Source organism: Talpa europaea, assembly GCF_964194135.1.
Source record: "Talpa europaea genome assembly, chromosome: 1".
Lineage (NCBI taxonomy): Eukaryota > Metazoa > Chordata > Mammalia > Eulipotyphla > Talpidae > Talpa > Talpa europaea.
The window spans coordinates 87388467-87409769 of NC_140073.1; the positions used below are offsets into that span (position 1 = coordinate 87388467).

The following is a 21303-nucleotide window of genomic DNA, read 5'->3' on the forward strand; positions in this document are numbered from 1 at the left end:
ATTGTATACTCTCAAAGGTAAACTATATTAACCTTATAGACTGTTATTAAAAAGATATATCTATATGAGCATAAAGTGCTTTTCTTTTCTCTTTTTCTTACTCTTTTGATTATGAAAGTAATACTGCTGACATATTGAACAAATATCGAATGTCAACATAAATTTTTAGTGTGTGATAATATCCCCCTTCATATAGCTGTGTGTCAGGCGGGAACCCGCGGATGATGCATAGCAGTAAATAACCCAAACAAAATTAGTTCTCTTGTCAGCTTCTACCTTGTATGTCCCCAGGCATCAGTAAAATTGACTGCACGCTAGATTTTCAAAATTAGCCCTAATGTTAGCTATGTGTCTGGCAACCTCCAAGTTTCCAATGTTCTACTATATTACCCGTAAGGATGAATGTGTTACTTTTATATTTTGGCATTTACTCTTGCTGATGCGGCTTTTTTCCCTCTTCTCCAAATTAAAAATAATTTAGCTTTAACAATAAGAATGTGCACAAACATAATGTTGCATCTCTTTAAGCAACTAACTTTAGGCAATTAAATTAAATTAAAGCAAAAATATACAAAGGAAGAGAGGGAATTATTCAACTTAATATTGCTAATTTTATTAACATAGCTCTGTCTTATTTTGTGCAAAGTACTAGATAACATGGCTCTCACTCTTCCCCCATAACAGTATGCTGTTTTGTAATAGGAGTGTACAAAATTATTTAATTCAGCATTTTTAAGATAACCCACAACCAAACTTTTAAGAACTGATTTTCTTGCAATACATATTTCTTCAGAAACCAGCAAAGACTGGCAGAACAGAAGGGATAAATGATGACATCTATTTTACCTTGAAACAGGTTATCTCATCTAGAGCCGCTGCATTTTAAAATAACATAAAAGAATACCAAACACCATCTCATTCGAAGAAAAAAAAAGTTACTCCCTTAGAAAGGCTATGCTGGAAATCTGAACTTGAAAAGATAAATCCAAAAAACACATTCCATATCAACTCCAGTCACTAAATTTTATGTTCATACATTTAGAGTCAAAGATGAAAATCCCTTTAGATACCAGATGCTGCAGATCAACTGGGAGAGCTTCTGGAGTTTTAATGTGCTGGAAGTCAAATCCTCGGCAAAGGTGCTTTGCCTGGTCGGTGTGCCGTACTTACTACTTCACCTGTAAACAGTGGCTTTCAGAAAATCAGACCTAATGATCAGCCCAGCATCTTTGCAATAAAAAGACTATAATCTGTGGGAAAGTGAACTCTAATCAGGCCACATGCAGATTAAACTAACTGGGAGGAATAAAAACTAGATTTAAATGTTCATGCCTAATACCGTAAGATTATCAGAACATTTTACCTCCTTAAATCCTAATTTATAGGAGCCAGAGTTAAGTTTGTAAGTTTATATTTGGTGCGATTACATCCTGCCATTGATTTTCCTCTGTCCTGAAAAGATTCTGCCAGAGAGCATTTTGCTTAGCACAACGTAGACACATTTAAGAAAAAGGAAACAGTTTCAGATGCATTGATATATGTTATGACAAATGAAATAACATTGACCCAGTTGAAACTGGTCAATTTATTAAATAATGGAAACTGGTTTTGTTTTCATTGTAGTACTGTTTTAGCAATGCACACATGTGAAATCGTTTTATAAGAGTATATATAAAAATATGGATTCCTTCTCTTACACTTTGAAACTTCTTGAATAACATTTGATTACCTAGAATTGCCTAGTTACTACTGTTAATTGTGTAGAACAATGCAAATAATTATTTGTAACTTAAATTTAATCAAGTACACATCCTTTCATAGAAAAATATTGTGCAATACCCCTGTGGCACCATAGTAGTGGTCCTACCATATTAAGATGATGATCTTTTTCTAAAGCTACAGACACAACAAATTACTAAGTCCATTGTATATATTTTCATAATATATATTTTCTCTTACCAGTTCTACAATATATTAAATTGGCATGTCTTAAACTTACCACCTGTGAGGCCAGACAAGGTGCAGTGGTCTTTGCTGATCAGCAGCTCCACCCAAAACATCACGGGGATTAACAGCCAAATTTAGCTTATTTTCCCCACGATGAGAGCTTGAATGATCTGCCGAGTTGCATACTTTCAAGTCTGACTTCTGCATTAATGAGCTACCCAGGTTTTCTTGCAGTGCAGCATTGCAAGGTCCAGATTGTAAGACAGAATTCTTTAAAACATCCTCAGAACTTCTCTGCTCTTGTTGGAAAGGAAGAGCCATGGATCGAGGCGCACCACCATTTCCTTTGAGGCTGAGCATCTTCTGCAAATGGGCTGTTTTGTGCTGGGGCATGAATCTGTTACGGAAAGGAAATGCAATATACTTTCATGAAAATTATATTTAAAATATGTCCTTTATCCTTCCATGAGGACATGATGATGTAGAAAATGGAAAAAAAAAAATAAAGACCTAACAAAAAATCTAGAAAAAGTAAAAAGTAGTAGCCATCAAGAGAAGGTTCAAAAGTTTGAAACAGATCGGACTGTCTTTGGATGGTTTCCAAAGAGTTTCTGTAGCTATAAAATGTGTGCTGCATATACCATAAAAAAAAAAAAAAAAAACTCTTCCCACTCATCTTCCTGTAGCTCCACTTTGCATTTTCTAGTTACCACTAGGCCCGTTGCTAATTATCAAGTCACACTTGTCATTAAGCTACAAAAATGCTTGAAACTTCCTTTCTTAACACTGGCCAGTTCTGTTCACATGATGGCTCTGTATTTCTGGGCACCTGTACCCACTTTTTTTTCTTGAAGTATATTTTTATATTTTCTCACTGCCATTTCTCCCTGCTTTTCCCATAATGCTTCATCATATAGGGTTCAATATCTGTTTCTTATTAGCAGAAGTATCTAAATAAGACAAAGTAAAGGAGCTCACCATTTGCTAGGGAACAAACCAGTAGTGCTTAGAACAGACAGAGGGGGAGCTGGACCTGTGAGCAACCAGCTAACCTGTGGTGGGACACAGGATATAAAGAATGGACATTCCAACTTTTATAACTGAGAAGTCGAGGTGAACTCTGATTTGGGGATGAGCAAAAGTTTAAAGTGGGTTTTGGCTGAAGGAGTTTTAAAAAGCAGAGAGGGGGTAGTTGTGGACTAAGGACACAGTGTCATCAAAAGAAAGGGTGTGAAAGCGCATGAACTCTTCTGGGAATAACGTGCAAGCTGAAGAGGCTCGGCCAAGTCCTGGGCCAGAGCTCTAGAGAGGTCGACAGGGACAGACACCTAGCGCTCTCTTAGAGTTCCTGTGGCCCATTTAGAGATTCGGCTTCTTCCCTAAATTATTTATTGAGTGAAAAAGAGAAATGGAAAGTACATGCATTTAAGAGGTAGTTTAGGAGGAAGGGCTATGGAAGAAGAGGAGCAATTGGGAACATTTGGAAGAGTGGAAAGAGAATCTGAGACAGTAATTTGACATGACTGAAATGAATTAAGAGCCCCAAAAGGACTTGTAAAAGAGAACCAAGAGCCCTTAAAAATGTGTAAAATAGAACGTCAAACACTGCAGAGGTGGTAAAGCACCAGAAACAACCAGAAGCTTTTGACCTAGTTATACAAAAGGTGATTGGTTCCCCCAAGGGCCGTTTCTGTAGAGGGGTGGAGGCAGAAACTAGACATCAGGTTAGGGTGCAGGCATGAAAGAGAGGGAGACAGAGGCAGAGAGTAGAGAGAAGAGTAGGCAAAGCAAGACCAAATTCTTTTTAATGGGGTACATGTTCACAGAGTATTCACTTGAGTGCTGCCTTGGGGACACTTGATAGAGAAGGGACCAGGATCCAGAAGAAACAAGAGTGTCAATATGTGATAATAGAAGGCTTCTTAGTTAGAAGCAAAGCAGGGCCTTAAACAAGAGAATATACTGAGCTCTCTTACAAAGCTGAGGTAAGAAGATGAAAATGAAGTTGAAGAAAACAGTTTTAGGTGGCAAGTGTGGAATCTAAGGTGAATCACAAAAGCGTTAGGTCAGGGAGGTGGAGACTGAGTTTAAAAAGTGGGCTGAGAGATCCGAAGAGTCACTGTGGAGAGTGGCAGAGGCTGTTCATTGAGGCTGAAGGCAAGAGCTGATGAGCAGCACTTGGTTGCTGAGAAGCTTCCAGAGAGTGGGAGACAAAGCCTGGCTATAAATGTGTGTACATTCCAAAATCAAAGGGTTATTGGGGGACTTCTGTGCTTGCTTCATAAAGCCCTTTGAGAAAAATCCCTGAATGGATAAGACCCTGTTTGCAAGCAATAAGATTGTGTATAGAAAGATAAAACATGAAGGATGGGGCTGATTCCCTTGTTGTGCTCCAGTATAAATAATAAATTAATTATCAACAGGGGACTGTGGTGATGGTGCACGGGTGCATTGGTGAGGGAAATTCTATGGGGACTACACCTGGGGGCGAGAGGGGGAAGTAAACATTGTTTAAAAATGAACAATGAGGTAAAAAATAAATTTTAAATAAGAAAAAAAAAGAGGGACTCCTGGGTGGCACAGTGGTTGAGCACTGGGCTGCGAAGCTGCCCGCAGCCTCTGCAGCGCCGGTTCAATCCCCGGCCACCGGTGAGGGTCCTACATCACGCGGCGGACCTCTCCTGCAGGCCCACTGCTCCCCTCAGCAGTGTCTTCCATCTGTCTGCCTGTTCTGCTCCCCACTCTGGCTCTGGTGAATTCTCTCATCCTCCCGTGCTGCTGACTGTACCCTGTGCTTGTATAAATAAATAAAGAAATAAATCTTAAAAAAAAAAAAAAAAAGAACAGAACAGAAAAGAAAATGTAAAGAAATTTGGGCATACACAGATTATAATTTCAGATCTGACAGATCCAAACTTATTCAGGGAACTAACCAACTTTCTTCCTGAAAGAAATTTAAACACTGAGGAGATAGATTCTAAGGAAATAACAAAGTTCTCATTGGTCCACAGAAAAGATGGGAAAAAATAACAATGACAGTATCTTCAACCCCTCCTAAATAATCGGAACAAATGGTTAAGAGAAGGGACATCTGTATATATCCAGAAAACAACAATAAAGAAAGTGAAGGAACCTATCTGTTTATGTCAAATAAAGAAATCAGGCACTCTTAAAAAGGATTCTAACAGAACTACAAACTTAGTGCACGAAGGAGTCACAGTAATAATAAAAAAAAAAAAATCAATGGGCATTGAAACAACATATCTTCATTTTAGAAAATAGTATCATGACCCATCTTACTCATAAAATCCATTTATGTTGTTCAGCATGTGAGCAAAACTGCAAATTAAAAGAGATGGGAGATTGGCTACAGGGTTGTAAACAATAGGAATTGGTAACTGACAAGGAATTTAGCTGTGGGCAAGGTGCTAGGCCTGCATTTACTCGACATGTTTCTTAGATGGGCTCAAGAACAGAATCCCATGTTAAGAGAGGTTGTGGATGACTGACTTGACAGTGGTGGAGAAGGACAGTAAAGGTCTCAGGATATAAATATGGACAGTCACCCAAAATTCATTTTATAAAAGTTATGAAATTAAAAAAAATTAAAATCAACCTTGAACGCAAAGTTAGGACACATGGAAAACACTATTTAGATGCTTCTGAGTTTGACAAGTGAGTAGGTGCTGATTTGATCACACAGACTGATGCCACTTTGTTAGAACTGTGTTGTTTGGGGAAGGAAGATACCAGTCTGTGGGAATAGAAGACTGTGTGAATGCTGATTTCATCTGGGGCACCTGATCATTGTATATGTTTGAAAATTATGATTTTTCAAAATAATAATAATTTTCAAAATAATAACAATTAAGGCAATAGAAGAACTGATTGGTGAGGACAGATTAAAGGAGCTCAATATGAATAGTCTGGTTAAGTGACAACTAGAGGGGTACATAATAGGAGTCTCGATGGAAAGAGAATAATTATTTAGCCTGGTACGAGGGGGTAGAGCTGAGAGTAATGAGATGAAATTAAGAATAGGAAAATTTAAGCTGAATTTCAAGAAAAACTCCCGGGCGGTATAATTTATTAGCTAATAGAATAAATTCCCTATGGAAATGTGATATCTAGGGAGGTATACTTTATAATAGAACTGGACAAAATACCAATGAAAATGTATATAGGTAATAATTCAGGACTTGAAAGATGATGGTTACATACTACACTTGCCTTGTTCACAATATATTTTTTTCTTTAATAGTTCATATATGGTGATTGCTACACAGAGTGTTCAAGCAATTAGCTAAATCTAAAAGGAAATGCATCCTTTAGGTAAGAGAAGTTAAAATCACCTTAGTTTTCACATACTCTGCAGCAGTAAACAAAAATAATTTTGTATGACTTTGTTTCACAAGAGATGGTCATATGTATTAATACTTCTAAAAAGCAAAACCAAACATAACAAAACAATCTTCATCAACCATCCCACACAGAGTCTATTCTGATTCTCTGTGCCATGAAACTCATATTTTCATAGACATGTTTAATATAAACAATCTATTGCCATAATACAAATCAAAAACTTTATTCTAGCTTTTCTAAATGTAGCTCTATGGTCAATTACTTCACATCAATACCAAGATCAAATAGGCATAATACTAACAAGCAGTTTGCTTAATAATAGTCACCACACTAATTAACCCATCCAGAACATTCTTAATCAGACGTTATTTGTAATGTACAGTTAAGAGAGGCTTGGCAATAAGCCGTTCTATGCTAAAAAAGAAAATAATACCTTACTGATGGGGAGAAACTGGCTTTTCTATAGAACTGGACAGAATGTTTGCGCTGTCCTGGCGTTAACTCAATGCAATGACTATGCAAATAGGCACATGTCTGAACACTTCCTTTCTCTCTCCCAGCTCCAACTCTGGTGGAGGTGCTAATGAGAAGAGAAAAGGTCCTGAGGTAAGGAGTGAAAAAAGAAAAGAAAGAGTCAGAAGAAAAACAGTGAGCTGCCTTTTAGAGCATATGCCAGGTTTGCCATTTAATAATTCCCCAACTTTTTAAAAGAAATGCTGCTGCCCACCTTGCTCCTAGAATGTCTTTCTCTGTTTCCAAATCTCATAGAAGCTCTATTAGAACCTGATTTTACTATTTAGAAGTATTCTGATTACTGTAATTATTTCCAATCTGTTATTAGCCTTGGGACCTCACCCCCAACTTTTCTTCAATCAATAGCCAGTCTGTGAAATGGAATCAGAGAACTCCCGTGCCCCTCTCTCCTTTCACATGCCCTTTCTTCCTCCCCACCTATGTTCCCCAACATGGTTCCAGAGGCACTGACACAAAACCCCAGTACGATATGTTGGGCGATGCTTAAAGACACAGTTGGAATAAGTATATTCTAAACTTAAATTTAATTACTTCTTCCACCACCACCCACACTCCAACACACAAGCCCAGAGCTGGACTGCAGGAATGACCAAACGCCTTATTTAGGAAATGACTGAATTTGAGAGTTTTAAGTGATGTTTGTAAAGATTGATCATAAGTGAGGGAATGCTTGAGGCATGTAAGTTCATTTTTGCTGAAGTATGAGAAGCTACAGTATGTTTAGTGCATTAACAGAGGTAGTCAAGAGGAAAGAGGGAATATAGCAAGTTACAACTATATGTTACAACTAATGTAAGAAACTGACCTGCATGTGGGGGCAGGCAAGGAGACAGCAACATGACAGAGCTTAGTCCACCTCCATATAACTCAGGTTTGAGGGAGAGAACAGGACAGTCATTGTGCTGTATCCCCTATGTTCACAAGGTGTGTTTTGTGCAGTACTACTTCCATGGACACCTGCAGGTGTTGCCCTAAAGAAGGTTTTGTAAGAAAACAATTTTGGCAAATGCTCAGTTAAGCAAAATTAGACATTTCACTATAGAACTTTCCCAAAGCACATGTTCGTGTGTACTATAAAAAACAAACATGTTCATTCATTCCTTTGTTCATTCAATAAAGTTATTGAGAACCTATTATGTGATAAAGATACTATACTTATTGTTTCTCAAACTTTACTTAGTGGGATAAGTATCTCTCACCACCCCTCCACCCAAGAAGGGACTGAAGAATTAATATTCAACAAAGGATACTCTGGGAAACATGACTTGAGAGTTAGAGTCTGAAACCCAAGCCAAAGGCCACCCATTACTAGAAAAAAGGAAGTCTGAAAGAAATCAGTAGAACCAGGGAAAAGAAAAGACAGAAGACAATATGGTTCAAGGCAAATAAGGAAAAAATATCATTTGATTTTATCACAGCAATTTCTGTGGATTCCTGGATAAAAACTACAATAAGAATTGAAGAGAAAAGAAATAGGAATCAAAGATAAATAACTTTTCCAAGACCAACTGGAAAGATACATCCCTGCAGTTCAGTGATCTTAATTCTTGGGTGATTTATAACAAAAACTATTCATTGTTTCCAAACAATGTGTTGGAAATTAATTACAAAATTAACATTTTTAGAATTTAGCCACATAAGCAAATATCAGAGATAATTAAAAAATCATGTTAGCCCACATGTGTCCAATGCATCACTTACATGGTAAGCAGATTTATATAGACCTATAAAGTATAACAGAATCTTGATCCAGCATTTTCAAGTGTACACACAACCCCCTTATACCTCTTGCCCTGTTATCTTCACTAAATAAAGGAATCACAAGCAAGGAAACTCATCATAATTAAAACTAGATGTTTGGAGACCACAACATTAAACAAAAAGACAGACTCGTGGTGGTAGTTTGTTACAGGATAGCTGCTCTTCTTTACTGGAGATGGCTAAGGGCTAATATTCATAAAATAGATTGCACATGTTTATCTAAGAAGGCTTTCAGTAACAAACTCCCAGCAGAACATTGTTTGAACAGACTCAGCTCACAGGTGAGTCCATCAAAATTCACAAGCATGTCATACAAATGCTTCGGGTAACAGCCACCCAAGAGCCATTGTGTAAGGTCATGCCATTGAGATGTTCAGTGTTTAGAACCTGAACCAAATTTTGCCCCCTATGGCGCAAACTTTCAAGTGTACACAAGCTATTGACACCCAGTGGTGGTGAATTATCTAAGATTCTTTTATTATTCTTTTTAAAATTAAAAAAAAAATTAAGCATGATTGTTTTACATTCTCATTAGTGTTTTGACAATAGAGGATCTCCCCCCTTAGGTGTGGTGAATACTTCAGCATCACCATCACTAAAACACCCACAGTCCTCCATCATCATCCACTGTGTTCTCCCCTTCTCAGCTCCACCCCCTCCAGATGCCTGGTCTACAGCCAGCTTTCAAGGGTTGGTTTTAATGCCTTTAGTAAGGTTCTTGTATTGGGCCTCCCCAGTGGTGCAGCGGTTGAGCCCTGGGCTGCGAGGCTGCCCCTGGCCTCTGCAGTGCCGGTTCAATCCCCGGCCGCCGGCGAGGGTCCCACAGAGCACGCAGACCTCTCCTGCCGTGCCCACTGCTCCCCTCAGCAGTGTGTTTCGTCAGTCTGCCTGCTCTGCTCTCCACTCTGGCTCTGGTGAATTCTCTCACCCTCCCACGCTTCTGACTGTACCCAGTGCTTGTGTAAATAAATAAATAAATCTTTAAAAAAAAAAAAAGGTTCTTGTACTAATTTCTAATTACCCAGGTCTTGTCCCCCCACACTTCTCCCCCTAAAAACACCATGATTCAGGTTCTGCTCCCTGCTGATGGTCTTGATGGAAACTAATCTTAAATTTTCATAACACATTATCATCTTCCATTATCCATGCCTTATACCCTCAAAAGGAGAAACATTTCAATTCATAATTATGGCATAATTTTAGGTGTCCCGGTAGGCTATGAGAAGCATTCTTATGTACAGATAGGTGGGGAGAAATCTCTCTAAAGCACTTTAAGTAACTCTACTCAAGCAACGGACATGTTAAAGGGAAGAATCCAGGCTGCACTGGAACAAAGGATTGTACCGGCACTTCCTCTATTTGTAAATTTTTCAAATCACTTAATTTCTCAGAACCTCAGCTTCCTAATCAATAAAATGGGATATTTGTTTTTGGGAATTTCCTGAGAGGATTAAAAGAGAGACAACTTGTGTTGGTCATGACATGTAAATAGAAGAGTTGAGTAAATCTGAGGAAACTTCTCATTCCCTTGCTCGTTCCTATAACATCCTTATTCACAGAGTCACTTCTAAGGCCATTTTGGGTAACAGCATTTCCTACTTAGTCAGTGAATGAGTCACTGTGTTGAATCAGCCAACAAATATTCATTCAACAAATATTTAAACTCCTATGTGCAAGAGGTTATGTTTGCATTTACAAAGCTTTTTGTATGTAGTGACATTTCACACTTTTTTACTTACTGGTCCTTAGTACCTGAAATTGTAAGTTATTACCTTTAAACTAAGCTGTGTTTATTGATTCCATTACTAAAATGACCTGCCTTTCTAATTTAAACGTAGCAATTTGCTCATTCTTTGTTTCATTAATAAGTCAGTAGCAAAGTTTCAAAAGCTTCTATGTATTCACCTCACTTAATTTAATGATAGTATATGAAAATAGAAAAGTTCTCCACTGTGGTTCTGAAGTAATTCTTTCAAGCAACAGGAAGTAGGTGTTTCACTTGTACATAGCCTCAGCAACCTGTTTTGTAAGGATTTTGCTATAAGTAAATGTTCTCACTATTCTGGGAATCCCATATCTTCTACGGTATTAATAAAGCATTGAAGGAAACTCTAAAAATTATCTCTAATCATATGTTCTAGCCACGATTTTTTTAAAATTCATTATTTGGAGGTCAAAAGCGGGATCACTTTCTTTTTTCCAAACAAAAATAAGAATTCCCTAGGGCAGTGTTTTCAACTGGAGAGTCTCCTTAAGAGCAAGACATTTTATTCATGCTAAGGACTTAACTATGTTCCCTCAAAATTTAAATGTGAAAGCCCTAATCTGATATGACTAAGTCTGGAGATAGGGTTTCTAGGAGCTAACCAGGGTTAAATGTGATCATAAAGACTAGGCCCTTTTCCAAAAGGACCACCAATTTGTAAATTACAAGGAGAAGAGATCATTCTTCTTAACTTTCCTCTCCCTCATGCCCCTACTACCACATTTGTGGACACTGCCAGAAGGCAGCCATCTGCAGCCAGGAAGAGTCCTCCTCTGAACAGACTACGCTGACAGCATGACCTTGTACTTCCAGTCTGCAGATTGTGAGAAAATAAAATTCTACTGTTTAAACTACCCAGTCTATGGTATTTTGTTATGGTAGCCCAGGATGACTAACAAAACTGGATGCTGTTGAAAAAAAAGGGAAGGGTCAATATCATGATGGATGAAATTTCCTGAACAGAGTATCAGGGAAATAATGGAGTAAAAGTTAACTGAATTTATGTTGACAAACAATGAGAAAAGGATAATATTATAAGATTATGAGACGTGACTATCAAATCTGATGGGAGGATTTGGGGGAGGAAAATGAAAAAATGTTTTTAAATTTTATTCTGAAGCAAAAATGTTACTTTTTAAAATAAGAATAAAAAATAAAGAAAAGAACTTTTTCTTAAAATTTGGTTGTATATAAAACCACTTAATCTCTTTAAGCCTAGGTTTTCTCATTTGGTCATTGAGAAGGAAGCCAAGACATTTCATGAAAATACAAGAAAGGATCAAACATCTAATCCAATTCACTGAACATATTACAGTTATTTTTATTATTTTTAAGGGGCAGAATGGCATGTGGTTTTCAAGAGGGCTCGAGACATATTGTCTGTTTTTAAACTCAGGACTGCCACTTACCAACTGACCTGGGGAAAGAGTCTTTTCTACATGTACAAGTAACTTCATCTGTAAAATGGGCAAAACAATAATAGCACTTTACAGAATTATGCTATCCAGGTTGCTTGGCATATGGCGTTCAGTAACTGCTATTATTTTTTATGATTGATAATAAAGGTGAAGATGATATTGTTATGTTTTCATTACTTTTACAGGGATACTCAGATTTCTAAAAACTCATCCATGATGATTCCATGGCTTTTTCATTGGTAAGCCTACTTTATAAACCAGAGACCCATGATATTTTTAAGATGTATTTTTCTTGTTATGCTTACAAGTTACACTCTGGCCATCCATTTAAGACAGGCATTTTAATGTGTTACCTTATTTTCATTTGTATACCAATCAAAGATTTGTATTCATGCCTTGAGGCACATTAATTACAAAAAGGTCTAATAAATCAAACAAATATATTCCTCCCTATTATTTGTTTCGTATGGTACTTTTTCCCTACCTTTCACTTTTATTTGTCTTTCTTTTTGTTCCTTTATTTTTCTAACAGAGAGGTCCCATCTTTTCCCTTAAAACTCCATAAGCCAGGAAAGTAAAACCAGGAAATTTAAAACATCAGTTTCCAGGTCTCTGAAGCATGAACAGATGGGCATCAAAAATCCAGTTCTTTTTTTTTTTCTTTTTCATTTGCCTACCCACAACCTGAATAAATCAAAATTACCAGCAAACCCAACTTCCAGAACAGTCCTCTTTCTTTTGCTCCCACATTAAATGCCACAGCACTAAGTACTGATTTACTTCAAGTTCTGATTCTATTGCCATCTAATTTTTAAGCCACAGAAACTGACTTTATTCTAAATTAATATTAAAAGATATATTCAATACTTTTGTTGGTTTTGCTTTTGAAATAAAACCTTTCAGTATACAAACACATCCACTTACTTCAGGTTTTCTATATTTTCCATTATTTCTAAGTTTGGAAAAGCGAGAATAAAAATATAATAGATGGGTAAACTGTGGGCTATTCCTAGACTATAATCAAAGTTTGAAGGTAAACAAAGACTTTTAAATATTCAGTAAAAAAAAAAAATAGAGACAAATAACATTCATGCTAAATGGTGATTCAACAAAAAGTGGAGTACCTACCATGTGCCCGGCAAATAAACAAATAGCCCTGATGGAAAATACAATTGTGTAAGGGCTCTGATTGGAAAGATATAGCTGTTAAGGTTATGAGAACCCTGCCATGGAGAGTGGAATAGCGCTAGAGAAGGCAGAAAGCACCTTTTCAGCTGAGACTTCCATGATGATCAGAAGTTAGCCAACTGCGGGACTGACAGGTGTGCTGCCTTGAGAGCAACAGCATGTTCCAGGGCCTAAGGAGAGGACGTGATCCAGGGGTTAAAAGCAAAATGTGGTCAGAGCATTGAGTGGGCATGGGTTGAGTGAAGGGAAGGTGGTGAGACAAAAGATGAGGCCTGAGATATAAGCAGGGAGGAGGCCATTCTGCCCCTAATAATATAAATCAAGCAGTTTGTAGCCATCTGAAAAATTTACAGTCAGGTTGGGTTTAAATAAACACTCAGGTGGTAGCATGAGTGGATTGGGGAAAACATCAAAGAAAAAAATGGCAATTTTTAACCTTCCCTCTGCTTTTTTTTTTTGGTTTGTTTTCTGTTTTTGTTTTTACATTTTAAAAGGACAGTTTTATTAGGAAAAAGAGAACGAAAATGAGAGGCACCTGCACAGTCACAGGCAGCAGGAGAGCTCTTGCTCTGTTTTTTTCAATGCACACTAAAATAATGTATAGAACATTTTTAAAAGGCATGTACTCTCAAAGTTTAAGAGAAAAGTTGAGAAAGATGACAAGTGTAAAGAAATGTCTACTGAATTTTAGGAGATAGAAAGCAGCTGAATGAGTGGTGTTTGAACAGTGAGGAGAAAGAATTTGTCCATAGTGCAGGTGACTTTGCTTGTATGTGTGATACTAGCCAAGAAGCAGCAGCCCAATGGCTTTAGAGAAACCCCAAAAGGCTCAGGGGGTGAACACACCACATACCTCTGGAGGTGAAATTGCAAACAAAACTAAAAACAGAACTGGTAGTTATTCTATATAAAGTGAACTCAAACCCTTGGATAATCTCCCCAAGCCCATGCAGCTAGGCAACTACCTCCTCTCACCCTAGCTCCCACCTGAAAAGCAGAAGTGGTGTTTCTTCATTGGAGGGGCTGAAGTATAGAGCAGACATGGTTGAAAGTAAAGGTGAAGGAAATTAAGTGGACGCATGGCCATTTATTTGGATGATGCCTCTCTAATGCCTTTTCCCCATTTGATTCATAGGCAGCTGGAGACTCCCCTTCCAGAAGATTCAAGGAGCCTTTCTCTGGAAAGGAAGTGGACTGACCTAGTGACACATACAATAGGGCATGCTACAACAAAGCAACTGAACCTCTGTTTGCTCCTACTATGAGAAAAGTCACTGGTCAACAAGCCTAATTATAATGATCTTTCAGGGCTCTCTCTCAAATATGAATGGCTAGTCAGGGACTCAGATATTTAAGGAAAATGTTTAACATGGGCTAAACATGACAAAGCAAACAAGCAGAAAAATAGGAACTTGGAATCAAATGAGACAATCAGACAGTAAAAGAAATCTTTTGAAAAACATACTATGATAGCCACAGTGATAAAATGAGATTTGGTTCCATGGTGGTAATAAAAAAAATATTAATAATAAGAATAAGAAGAGTATTTTCAATTGAAATTATATACCATAATATAACTGAAAAAAATCAAGAGAATTACCTTTAGAAGACAAATTTGAGAAAAAAAAAAGTCAAAGGAAAACAAAAATGAGGAGAAAAGGAGAAGACAGAAAACTAGGTCAAGCTCAGGTTCAGTAAAAGGACTGAAAAGAATTGAAGAAAATAAATATTGAGAAAATCATGGGGGAGAAAATGAAGGAAGAAATATATGAAAATTCTTTGTACCAAAAGCACTGAGTGCCCAGCATAAGACAAGGAATCAATAGGTAATATCGCTATCTTAAAAAAAAAAAATTAAGATATAGCATAAGAAACAAAAATTTAGTCAGGGGAGCAGCATTCAGAAATGGGTAAAACAGAGATTTTAACTTTGTATTACAACCTTATTTTTGGTACTCCTGACCTTTTAAAACAAGTATATGTATTACCTTGAGAATTCATGATTTTCAATACTTCTAGGCCAAAACTCTTTCAATATTGCCTGTAATTTTTCCCCCCTAATTTTTCCTTTTGGAACTCCTTTTACTTCTATTAGTTGAACTCTTTTAAAATTCTGAATGTCACCTTCCTATTTTCAGTCTCTTTTCCATTTTGCCGCATTTGTTTATTTCTTAAGCTCTAGCTTCCAGGTCACTAATTCTCTCTATAGCCCTGTCAAATACTTAACTTATCTTTTGAGTAAATTTTAATAAATATTTAAAAATTCTACTTAGTCCTTTAAAAATATTAAATTTAATAGCATATTTTTTATTTTTCATGTTTTCAAATAATTTTTATGCTATTAACATTTTAAAAACTCACTTTCTCTTCTCTATCCAGAAATTCTAGTATCTGAAGTTCTTGAGGCTCTAATCTACCAGTAAGTTGTCAGAGCCAGTTTCTGACTTGCTAAACTAAAACAGACACTGGACAGGAAATATCTGAAGAGAAGGTGGTTTTGAGGAGATGTGGGAATGATGACTTATTAACTTTTAGGCATTAACATCTGAAAAGAGCTACAGATTCACCAAAGTGAGGCAATGAAGAAAGGTCCCCACCTTAAAACAACATCACCAGTTTTTATTAATTAATTAATTAATTTTTAAAGAGTTATTTATTTATGCATACAAGAACTGGGGTATAAGCCAGAGGTGTGTGGGAGGGGGGAGAGAATTCACCAGAGACAAAGTGGGGAGCAGAACAGGCAGAATGACTGAAATACACTGCTGAGGGGAGTAGCAGGCGAGACAGGAGAGGTCTGCTGCGCCACGTGGACTGCTCCCTGGCGAGGGAAACGAATTTGTGCTGCCCTGGCTGGCGATAGCTGATAGCACTGTCTTTAACCCCTGCACCACCAGGGAGGTCCACCAGTTTTTAATATTCTAAGATGTTTACTTAAACTAATAGGTAATCAGCAAGAATTTATAGTGTGCTCAAACACAAATCTCTGTTATTACAGTAAAAAGAATTGCAAGAAAAATGAGATATTTTAACATACAGCTGAATTACTTTTCTTAAGCTTTTAAAAGAGTATGTTGGTTGTTTCAACATCACAATAATCTATGGGCATCTTTCCTAACATGTTGAACATTACTTTGAAGTTTAACATTATTTTGAGGATTAACATTATTTGCAGAGGAGTTTTTTACTTTTCACCTTGAAATATCCTTTCTTTGAAGAGTGAGTTCGTGTACATGGACAAATATCTCCAGAAGACACATATTCATTCACAGAATGTGTTAACCTTATTAATACAGGTATGAGTCATAAGTACACATGTATACAAACATCTTCTTTGAAACTAAATTGGATATAAGTGAAAAGTGTATTCCTTTATCCATATAGTAAATGCCCTATAAAAAGTAACTATTCAGTGGAATTCTCATATAGAACAAAAAGTCTTATAATCTTAAAAATTCAATTATTCCGTATCTTGGTTGTATCGAGAACATACATTTTGTTGGCATAGGCTACTGGGTTGTCGACAAAGTAATGATGTATTTTTTCTATGTAAAAATGTGTCATGACTGGGCCTCCCCGGTGGTGAAGCGGTTGAGCGCTGGGTTGCGAAGCTGCCTGCAGCCTCTACAGCACCGGTTCAATCCCCGGCCACCGGGCGAGGGTCCCACATGGCGCGCAGACCTCTCCTGCTGCCCGTTGCTCCCCTTGGCAGTGTGCTTCATCACTTTGCCGGTTCTGCTCTCTGCTCTGGCTCTGGTGAATTCTTTCACCCTCCCGCGCTTCTGACTGTACCCAGTGCTTACACAAATAAATAAATAAATAAATAAATAAATAAATAAATAAATAAATAAATCGTTAAAAAAAGAAAAAAAATGTGTCATGACTTCACTGACAACCCAATATTTTCAATTGTTACACATACCACCTAACATGTCAGTGTGTGCCCTAATTTATATATATTTAACATTTTAATAATGCATGCCAGGCTGTCACTGAGTTCTAAGGGTGTCAAAAGCCAGATCAGTCTAGAACTGAGTGCTAGTTTGAGAGTACAGCTAGCAAATGGCCAGAAGGTTTTGCAGTAAACTTCCAGAGGCCTTTTAAAACCAACCCCCACTGGGCCTCCCCTGGTGATGCAGGCAGTTGAGCGCCACACTGTGTAGCTGTTTGCAGCCTCTGCAGCGCTGGTTCAATCCTGGCCAGCTGGCTGGAGAGGGTCCCACATGGTGTGGCAGACCTCTCCTGTGGCGCCCGCTGCTCCTCTCAGCAGTGTATTTCATCAGCCTGTCTGTTCTGTACCCCACTATCTCTGGTGAGTCCTCTCACCCTCCAGCGCATCCGGCCTGTACCCCGGTTCTTGTATAAATAAATAAATCTTTTAAATAAATAAATAAATAAAATCAACCCTCATAGAGATGTAGTCCAACAAAGAATTACAAACACCAATGAGATACCAAGAGTCTTACAATATTATCTTTGTTAAGCCAGAAATCACGTTTCAATTTTACAGAACTGAGTTAAACAACAACAAAAATCTTATTGTTTATTTCCTGGATTAAATAAATAAGCAAAATCCACTCTATTGCCTTACATGTTTATGACCCACAGAAGATGCTCTAGATGTACTTGCTGAGTGAATAAATGCCTTGGTAGGAGGAAGCAGAAAGGCTTATGCATACACTAATTCCATGCCTTTCTGGTTCTGATTGTTTCGTATACAAATGTGTGGTTTGGGAGTTTGAGTATGTTTCATTTAGGTGGTTTGCATTTATGAAGTAGAAAGAAGTAAGGTTGGTTGAAGGGTAATTATTTCTTGATGGAAGAATATAAAAAGTATAAACAGCTCAGCGATTGCTTAAGCAAACTCAGCTCTTCATTCCTTATCTACAATGCAAATAGTATACAAAATAAGGTTTCATTAAAGAGTGACTGTCACATCAACAGGAAAGAGAATGAAGACCTGCTATGCAGTATTATTAGATATATTGAATTTGTTGTCACCAAGATCAACAAAATACTGCTTTGAAGGACTACACACTGTGACACAGAAATAGCTTGGCAATACAGACCTCTCCTTTGATGTAATAATTTTTTCATTTTATTGTAATGGGGTTGAACCTCTAGAAGAAATGAATTTCAATTGATTGATAGCTTGGGTCACCATTTGAAAAGCAATATACCAGTCAGAAATCATCTGTGATAACTAGCCATCTATTTTGAAAGTATAAAAGTTAAAAACTTTCTATCACATGGTAGCTCCACAACACTAAATAACTCTACGTCCACACGATGTGGAATGGGACTTTAGCAAGTCATCTTGGCATTCAGCTGAGGTACTAGTGCTGAGGATAAATACCCACAAATACTAAATAGAAGTGCTAGACAGACCTCTGCAAGACTTGATACAGACATAAATATTGGCTCTGTGACTTTTATCTCATCCCTCTCTAATATCCTCAATACAAGGAGGAAATTCACAGGAATGAATGTGTTCCATGAAATCCTTTCACAGAGATTTGGGATGTTAGTTAGAAGGGGAGGCAGCCATTTTTCCCCCAAACTGGATGACTGTCAAGCTGCTTAAACTCAAATCCCTGCTTTCTCCTGCTTCTTGAGCAGAGCTCAGAATGATCTCCCTTAAAACAATGCATAGATCCTGAGGATAGCCTTGACTTCTAGATCCTAAGATAGGAAGCTGACTGAAGTAGTCCACATGGCAGGACCAGGAGAGAGCAGCAATGGAAGCATCCTCCATTTTTGCCATTTGGAAGGAAAAAGATCTGATTTTTTTATAATGTGGTCTTAGTGGAGGAGAGTCATGCGCCATATTGAAAAGACTGCATGGCGGCAGTGGGGGAGAGAGGGTGCTGCTTTCAGGGCAAGGGGCATACTCCTGCGGTAGGAGCTGAGAAAAGGACAGGATTCAAGATGACTCAGAAGGTTCATCCACGATGGAGAATACCCCTGGTGTGAGGTCTCCACAGCAGTGTCTTGAAAGAACACACCTATGTATGACACAAAAGAGCTGGCATTTGACGATTGCCTGACAGAGGCATTTGTCACACAAAAGAGATCCTCAGACAGCACCACATACACAATTAGACGACTTCTCTTTCCAATCCAGACTCTGCTGTAGGAACCTGGAGGAAAGTGGGGGAGGTGTGAAAAAAAAGTGTATGCAAATTGTTTAGAGAGCATGCAGGACTCAATGGGGACAGTTTTATCCCCCCTTCTGCCACTACCTTGAAATGCTCTCAGCTCTCTTTTTCCTTCCTGTTGGTGACAACTTCAGCAGGTGGCATGGCTTTCTGGCTTGTGATTTCTTCTGGTACTATTTGGATTTCTTTTTTCCCCCTCATGTTATAATCTAGGGATAGGAATGGGCTTTTTAAACATGGCATTAAAGAAACCATGGAAGTGAAAAACCAGATTCTTAAATACTTTAATATATCAAAAGTTTTATAAATATAATTGAAAGGCAACAGACAAAAGTATAAGGAATATTTGAAACATATACAACAGCTTAGAGTTAATCAGTTAACTCTTAGAAAGCAATAGGGCTGCTGTCAGGTTCAATGAGCTCTGACACTATGTGACTTAGTAGCTGTGTGACTTAGGTGATGACAACATCTCTGGGCTTTTTTCCTCATCTATGAAGGGGGAGTAATATCATTACCTACATCAGTGGGTGGTGGGGAGGGTTAAATGGACTAATTTATCTAAAGCACTTAGTACAGATTCCAGCAAAGAGTATGTGCTCAAAGAAATTCCAGCTTTATAGCCTCATCACCATCGTCGAATCTCCACGTGGTACGTTATGGGTAGTAAAAATTAATTTATGGGCATCTTTCCTCTTTTTTTGGGCCTGTATTGTCATAGTTTTCTGCAACGAGCATGTGTTACTTTGGTAGGGAAAATACACAAACTATTTCAATTAAAAAAATAAGAATAAAGGCATTTGTAAGTGTCTGCCAACTTTACAAAGTAGAAAAAGGCAGCTGCATGTTTCTCACTTGGGCTATTGCTGATCATCCTGTTTAGTTTGTTATATGTAATGTCCCTCAGAGTTACTGAATAGGCAAAATGGTTCTCTTCCAACATAGGCAAGAACCATCTGGTCATTCATTAATAGAAATGAATAAGCACAAAGTATGCTTCCACTGATCAGGATGTATACACACCAGACATGCACAAGGCATAAAAACTTTATAAAACATTCTCAGGAATAGAATTAAACATTTGGTATCACAGTTTAATGCCATGTTGTCATGTCAGCTTTGACTTATTTACCGTGTCACTTCATTTACTCTAATGAAAACTTATTCCCAGGACTCAGTTTCCTTTACCAGCATCACCATTTATTCTGGGCACGACTTTATAAAAAATAGGCGAATGGAAAGACACTGATGTCATTGTCAGATGAAGAAAAACCACATGAGAGGCCCTGGCTCTGGTGCTCATTTAGGTTAGATGGAAGGATGAGGAAGGAGTTCTGGGATGTGTGTGTCACAGTATTTGAAATGGCTGCCCTCCACAAACAAGCCCAATTTACAAGAGAAGAACATATAAGGTAAAAGGGGTTTCAATTTTTAAACTACGTTACTAAGTACACATTTGCTTCTAAACTTTAAAGCAGTGCTGAATCGCATTTGGATAGAGTTATAGCATTGCTTTAAACACACACGCTCTCCCAGACACACATACACCATGGAGGTAATCCAGTTACTCCTGCAGCACAGATGTGCACGAGAATGCTCTACGTGATTAAGATAGGGCTTTAAAGTTTGCTAATTAGAAACATCTCTCTTTCTATGATCAACATTGATACTAGCTCTGAGTTCTGGTTGGTAGAAATTTAAATTTAAATTTGAAATTTAAGCTACACGGACACCCTATGAGCTTGCTCTTATTCTGTGGGACTGTCTTAGAGTGAGGGCCTTCAGTAGCTAAACTCTGTCAATCAGGTCTGATATTATTAAACTGAGCTTGTCATAAACAGCAATTATCCTTTCTTGGAAGAAAGGATAACAAAGTCCTAAGTATAATATTTTAAAATTTATCTGGAGAGAAAGAAATCACTGTCATTTTAACAAATACCACACCACTTTATTCTGATTATTAGCAAGATCCTTTGTATAAAGGCCAGAGGACTGTTGAGAAGGTAAAAATACAATACTCTATAGGAAACTGTTCACATAGTGCTTGGCACATGTCATTGCATTTCATTGCATTTTTGCAGAAATGAGGGCGATTGTTGGAGAATGTGAACTCAGAGAGTTACATTAAACATGCGCTTATTTTTAAGTTTCACTTTTATTTTTGTAAGAC

The 21303-nt window shown here is 37.6% G+C and overlaps 1 protein-coding gene across 10 annotated transcripts in view; it reads right to left on the reverse strand.

The window, feature by feature from the left end:
* GTDC1 (glycosyltransferase like domain containing 1) overlaps positions 1-21303 on the reverse strand; it is a gene marked incomplete at both ends in the record, with an annotated part of 243715 nt that overhangs the window by 61410 nt on the left and 161002 nt on the right. For 3 of the 10 annotated variants that reach the window (XM_084253969.1, XM_084253965.1, XM_084253968.1), the window contains one exon: positions 2000-2344. The exons of 4 other annotated variants lie outside the window; for them this stretch is intronic. In XM_084253969.1, the coding sequence (XP_084110095.1) occupies positions 2000-2344 (345 nt within the window). Of the gene's footprint in view, positions 1-1999; positions 2345-6742; positions 6890-21303 lie in introns of all 10 variants that reach the window. 3 more of the 10 variants (XM_084253963.1, XM_084253967.1, XM_084253966.1) reach the window with 2 other exon arrangements.